Genomic DNA, 6,303 nt, shown 5'->3' with positions numbered 1-6,303 from the left:
GCAGACAGACGCTCGCTGCGTTAGATATCGGGGTAAAACTCGGTGTCGACATCAACGCTGTGCAGGACGGACTTGTGATCAGCTGACATCCTGTTCAGCACCTCGGCTGAAAGAGAGTAACTGCTTCCAGACTTCTCCTCAAACCAGCTGTCCAGCGCTCGCTTCCCGTCAAAGTTTGTGATGGGCGGTCCGTTAACGGCGACCGTCAGCAGGTCGTTCATCTGCTCCAGAGTCAGCCGGGACCGGTTGTTCTTACACATCTTGTGCAGAGACCCGCGTCCCTTATCGCAGCAGACCGTGGAGCTGGGCAGGACTCGGACCACCTGCACGATCCGGCTGAGCAGAGGGAACCGCTGCTTGTACCTGCAGATGTGACTGATGACTTCTTTAAACCCGTTCATGCTGTAGTAGTCTGCTTTCAGGTCCTTCCACTCCCCCACCAGACTGTCCCTGGCCTCTGTCCGGGCTTGCGAACCCTCCTGAACCGCCGAGGGAATCGACTCCAGATGGTTGAATATCATCTGGATTTCCTCCTCTCCGTAGGCCTTCAGGTCCTCCCGGTTGTGGGGCCAGGTGGACAGGTCCAGCACCTTACAGGCTTTGGCAAACGAGCGGCTCTGCAGGTCCAGCCTCTGGGACAGGATGCCTTGGCTCCGGTTGCAGATCTTTTCTCGGATGGACTGAAACTTGGATTCGGCGACACGAAGATTCTTCAGAGCGACGCCGTTGAAACTTTCACGGAAATTTTCCTCAAACTCCTGAAGATACTCTCCGGGGCAGTCCACCAGCTGGCCGATCTCCTGGATGGCGTCCTCTACTTTGGCTTCCACCTGTGACACCAGCAGGTACTCTCCCTGGAAGGTGAAGGCTAGTCGAGAGAGAACAGCGATGATGTCCAGGAGGAAATAGATGAGCTTTACAGACTGATAGTCCATGAGGAACTGGAGGAGGGTCAGAGCGATGGCAGCAGCATCAGCTCTCTGTGTCTGGCTGCTGATCTCCTTCAGGTGGGCCACTACCTCCAGGTAATCTTTGATGAGTGCATTAAGGACATTTGGTTCTCCAATAATCCATCGTATGGCTCTGATGTCTCCCAGGAACTCGGTCTCCTCTGACAGAGTCGGAGCGGTGGATCGCAGCTCGGACATCATGCGAGGGGAGTAACGGTAGAAACTGAGGAGCTGCTTGAGGTTGTTTTCCAGATCCTCCAGACAGGAGAGCTCCTTACCGCTGATGGCATCGAGCACCTCCAGGTGAGGCCGATGGATCATGATGGGAAGGCACAGGATCCAGGGGAAAGTCTTTTGCACAGCTATGTACAGGTTCGCTCTCATTCCTGAAGAGATGTTAGTGCCGTCTGCCCCCAAACCCACCACCAGCAAGTCCTGAAACCTGAGCCCCAGGACACCGAAGGCCCGATCCATCGCCTGGAGATATCCGTCCACGCTGGCCATGCTCAGTCTCTGCAGAGACAGGAACTCTGTGTTGGTGGAGCCCTCATTGGTACTGAACTGGACGTAGACCGCCACCATGTCTGAGAAAAGGTCGTCGTTCTGCGCGTCCATGATGACGCTCAGGAAGGGAGACAGACGCATCTTCTCGGCCAGGTCTTCTTTTAAAGCCCGGGCGATGTGGTGGATGAGGATCTGACAGTCTCCTTCGTTCATATACTGGTCCACCACTTTGAGTTCACACTTCTTTAAAAGCTCTGCCAGCGGACGGAGGTCTGAGAAAGGCCGTCCCTCCAGGGCCAGGTGGTACGCTGCGTTGAACAGCAGCAGCATGTTCTTGCACATTTCCTCGGTCTTCTCTGGATGCATGCGCAGCTTGTACAGCTGCAGACACTTCTTGTGGAGGTTGCTCTGGCTGTGCAGCTTGATGGTGTGGATCTTAAACTGCTTGGAGCCAATAATGAAGGCTGAGGTGCGAGATGATTGGACGGTGTACTGGCGGCAGACGTGGCACCACATCTCATTCAGGGTCGGCGAGTAACGAAGGAACCAGAACTTTTTCAGCCACTCCTGCTTGAAGCGACGAATCCGCCGACTTCCTCCCGACGAAAGTTTGGACGAGTCCTCCGGAGAGATCACCAGATCTGCAGCGATCGACTCATCGGCCGAGTCCACGTCCGGGTCGTCCTCATCCAGAACCACCTGAGTGGGAGTCAAAGGCTCCATCCCTGCAAAGACCAACACCGTCAACCAGCTGCCATATTGAACTTTCTTTCACATCGTGCAACATAAATACTGACGTGTGTTCTCATGATGCAGCTAAATCCATGTGATGGATGTTTTATAGATATTAGTACGACTGTTAAAAGCTCTAAAGAAAGATTATTGTTGTTAATATTGTTAGAAGGAAAGAAAGTTGAGGTGAACTTCGTGTCCTGTTGATCTATATTAGGATGCTGACACCTAGATATATATATAAATAATAACAGCAGGTAATATCAATCAGCTGTTTGCTTTCAGTCTGTTTCAATAATCAGTTTAAACCCTAAACAGAGAGTCCGGGTCGTCAGCGAGTCCCTCCCTCACCTGGAGTCCACTCACCTTGAAAGTCCTCGATGGGGCCTTGCTCTGGGTGGGGGGGGGCCTGCTCGTGTTGGGGCTGGACCGCCTGTTCTCCTCGGAGGCGGGACAGCTCCTCCTCCAGCTCCACGATCCTCCGCTTCAGTTTGACACAGTTGGGGCAGAAGGAGGTGGAGGGCTCCTCGCAGGTCTGGTTCTCCTCCTCCTTCTCCTCCACCTTCAGCTTAGGAACGTTAAAGCAGCGCTCGGACGAGTTGAACCCCGACCCCGGCGCCGCTTTACACTCAGCGTGAGAGGAGGACTGGGACCTGGACTTGCTGCAGTCCTCCAGAGAAGCCTCCAGGACGTCTTTGAAGATGAGGTCGATCTTCTTCCTCTTGGCGGGAGGCTGGCCGTCCGCCTCGTCGCCGGGTTTGCTCTGCAGAGCCGACTGCAGGCAGGGAGACTTAAAGTCCTTCTGAATGCCGGGCAGGACCGCCAGCTTCACCGGATCTGGAATCAAACAGATTTCTTTATGAAGGTGCAGCTCAGAGACCCATAAGATCATCTGACCTCCAAACATTTTATTAACTATTAACTATTTAATATACTATATATACTACTCTATACTACATATAATAGTCTATACTATATATATATAATACTCTATACTACATATAATAGTCTATACTATATATATATAATACTCTATACTACATATAATACTCTATACTACATATAATACTCTATACTATATATAATACTCTATACTACATATAATACTCTGTTTAAATGCTGCTTTAATGTGTGATGACATGCTGCTGCAGCTTTGACTCTTAACCATAGACTGTATCTGTGTGGCAGCAGCTCCCCCTGCTGGACGGCTGAGCTCACTGCAGGATATTAACTGATCTGTGTGGCAGCAGCTCCCCCTGCTGGACGGCTGAGCTCACTGCAGGATATTAACTGATCTGTGTGGCAGCAGCTCCCCCTGCTGGACGGCTGAGCTCACTGCAGGATATTAACTGATCTGTGTGGCAGCAGCTCCCCCTGCTGGACGGCTGAGCTCACTGCAGGATATTAACTGATCTAAGAAAGCTTTCATTCAAAGACTTTAATGAAATGGAAATGCTCTTAAATGAGTGAATAATAATAATAATAAGACTAAAGAGCTCACCGGTGTCCAGGTTCCTGTCGATGCTCTCCTGAGAGACGCAGTGGAGCCGCTGGATGTAGTTGTCGCTGTACCAAACTCTCAGCTTCTGTCCGGCCGTCAGCGCTCGACACGCTCGGAAGTAAATGTTTTTCCCGTGTTGGAACGCCGTCAGGTTCCTGTCGCTCTCCTCCGACGACGTCCGAACAAACCTGCCAACACGCCGAGTTATGACCTGATGTTTCTACTCGGACTTTATTACGAGTTTTGTTTTTAATGTTCCTGCTTTACTTTGTAAACCTGTAAATAAATAAAGAGTTTTACTTCATCCAGTTGGCTTTGGTCTCATCGCTGCCGTCGATGGATTGATACGTGTTGTTCAGATCGACAATCTGGAAAAAGACAGAAAACTGCTTTAGACTGGTTCTAAACCGGTTCATACTGGTTCTAAACCACTTCATACTTGTTCTAAACCAGTTCACACCGGTTCTAAACCAGTTCACACCGGTTCTAAACCAGTTCACACCGGTTCTAAACCAGTTCACACCGGTTCTAAACCACTTCATACTGGTTCTAAACCAGTTCACACCGGTTCTAAACCACTTCATACTGGTTCTAAACCAGTTCACACCGGTTCTAAACCACTTCACACCGGTTCAGTTCATTATTGTCCCCTAAAGGAAAGCAACAATCAAGTCCGGCTGAACTGAATCGACACAGATTCAGGTTCTTCTCCACATTAAAAGAATTCATCTTTCAATCACTGTTCACAAATACTGAGATCAGTGTGTGGGAGGGTACTTCATACTGGTTCTAAACCAGTTCATACTGGTTCTAAACTACCTCGTACTGGTTCTAAACTACCTCGTACTGGTTCTAAACTACCTCGTACTGGTTCTAAACTACTTCATACTGGTTCTAAACCAGTTCATACTGGTTCTAAACTGGTTCTAAACCAGTTCATACTGGTTCTAAACTACCTCGTACTGGTTCTAAACTGGTTCTAAACCAGTTCATACTGGTTCTAAACTGGTTCTAAACCAGTTCATACTGGTTCTAAACTGGTTTAAACTGGTTCCAGACTTACGATCCAGGAGAAGAACCCCGAGGACTTGTCCTTGTTGACCAGCTCGCCCTCATACGGACCGAACACCGTCCCTCTGGGGAAGCCCGGGTCCAGGCAGCGAACGTCCACCTCGTCCCCCTCGCTGAACAGCTCCAGGCCCGACGGGACCGACAGCGCCGCCCTGTTGGCCGACTGCGAGTCCACCGGAGTGTCGGGGACGAACAGCGGCGGACCGTGAGACGGACACTCCTTCTGGAAAAAGTCCTGGCACTCCTCGCAGACTGCAGGGTCAGGGGTCAGGGTGAGGGGTTAGGGTGAGGGGTGAGGGTGAGGGGTTAGGGTCAGGGGTTAGGGTGAGGGGTGAGGGTGAGGGGTTAGGGGTCAGGGTCAGGGGTTAGGGGTCAGGGGTTAGGGTGAGGGGTGAGGGTGAGGGGTGAGGGTGAGGGGTTAGGGGTCAGGGGTTAGGGTGAGGGGTGAGGGTGAGGGGTGAGGGGTGAGGGGTTAGGGGTCAGGGGTTAGGGGTCAGGGGTTAGGGTGAGGGGTGAGGGGTGAGGGTGAGGGGTGAGGGGTTAGGGGTCAGGGGTTAGGTTGAGGGGTGAGGGTGAGGGGTTAGGGGTCAGGGGTTAGGGTGAGGGGTTAGGGGTTAGGGGTTAGGGTCAGGGTGAGGGGTTAGGGTGAGGGGTTAGGGGTTAGGGGTTAGGGTTAGGGGTCAGGGGTTAGGGGTCAGGGGTTAGGGGTTAGCTAACAGCTGATCTCATTAATGTCTGATAATATCTGATAGTACAGAAATATGATGAGATTATATTCTAATGTGTTCTCTGCAGGTGTGTGTGTGTGTGTGTGTGTGTGTGTGTGACTGTCTGTGTGTGTGTGTCTGTGTGTGTGTGTGTGTGTGTCTGTGTGTGTGTGTGTGTGTGGATGTGTGTGTGTGTGTGTGTGTGTGTGTGTGTGTCTGTGTGTGTGTGTGTGTGGATGTGTGTGTGTGTGTGTGTGTGTGTGTTCTTACACCAGAGGTCCGATGTCTTCTCGCTCATGTTGGAACCATGTTGGTAACAATCCTGCAGGAACACAACACAGTTTATTACCAGCAAACTGTCACTGATACATATCTCTATATCTGTATCTATATATCTGATATATAGATACAGATAGAGATATATGTATAGAGAGAGAGATATGTATAACAGTGTAAAACAGTGCAGCAGTCTCAGTCTCAGACAGAAAGAGTGCTGCGGTTCATTTTGGGAAACAAACTGAAGTTGTTTGTTTGGCTGCATGTGTTCAGACCCGCAGGAAGTTAAACAGATCATCAATCACACCAACAGCTGATCGATCAGATAATCAGCTGATCGATCAGATAATCAGCTGATCAGCTGATCGATCAGATAATCAGCTGATCAGCTGATCGATCAGATAATCAGCTGATCAGCGGTGCAGAGGTTTGCGGGGCAGCAGCAGGTTTCTGTCTGCGCCACGCTTCCTCCTCTGCAGGCAGCAGCTGGCAATCTGCCCTCACTTTTCGGAGCCATTTTCACTCACTGGCCACAGTGGCTACCGACACACGCGCTCACCTC

General features: G+C 50.8%; 1 protein-coding gene across 1 annotated transcript in view; it reads right to left on the bottom strand.

The window, feature by feature from the left end:
- prdm11 (PR domain containing 11) overlaps nucleotides 1-6,303 on the bottom strand; it is a 6,348-nt gene continuing 45 nt past the window's right edge. The window contains exons 1-7 of the mRNA XM_053319261.1: nucleotides 6,301-6,303; nucleotides 5,736-5,787; nucleotides 4,751-5,010; nucleotides 3,988-4,055; nucleotides 3,688-3,875; nucleotides 2,553-3,023; nucleotides 1-2,179 (exon numbers count right to left, since the gene is read on the bottom strand). The exon at nucleotides 6,301-6,303 is cut by the window's right edge and continues 45 nt beyond it. Of these exons, the coding sequence (XP_053175236.1) occupies nucleotides 21-2,179; nucleotides 2,553-3,023; nucleotides 3,688-3,875; nucleotides 3,988-4,055; nucleotides 4,751-5,010; nucleotides 5,736-5,763 (3,174 nt within the window). The 5' untranslated portion in view covers nucleotides 5,764-5,787; nucleotides 6,301-6,303 and the 3' untranslated portion in view covers nucleotides 1-20. The remainder of the gene's footprint in view (nucleotides 2,180-2,552; nucleotides 3,024-3,687; nucleotides 3,876-3,987; nucleotides 4,056-4,750; nucleotides 5,011-5,735; nucleotides 5,788-6,300) is intronic.

Source organism: Scomber japonicus, chromosome 5 (genome assembly GCF_027409825.1).
Source record: "Scomber japonicus isolate fScoJap1 chromosome 5, fScoJap1.pri, whole genome shotgun sequence".
Classification (NCBI taxonomy): domain Eukaryota; kingdom Metazoa; phylum Chordata; class Actinopteri; order Scombriformes; family Scombridae; genus Scomber; species Scomber japonicus.
This window is presented reverse-complemented; position numbering and strand designations above follow the sequence as displayed.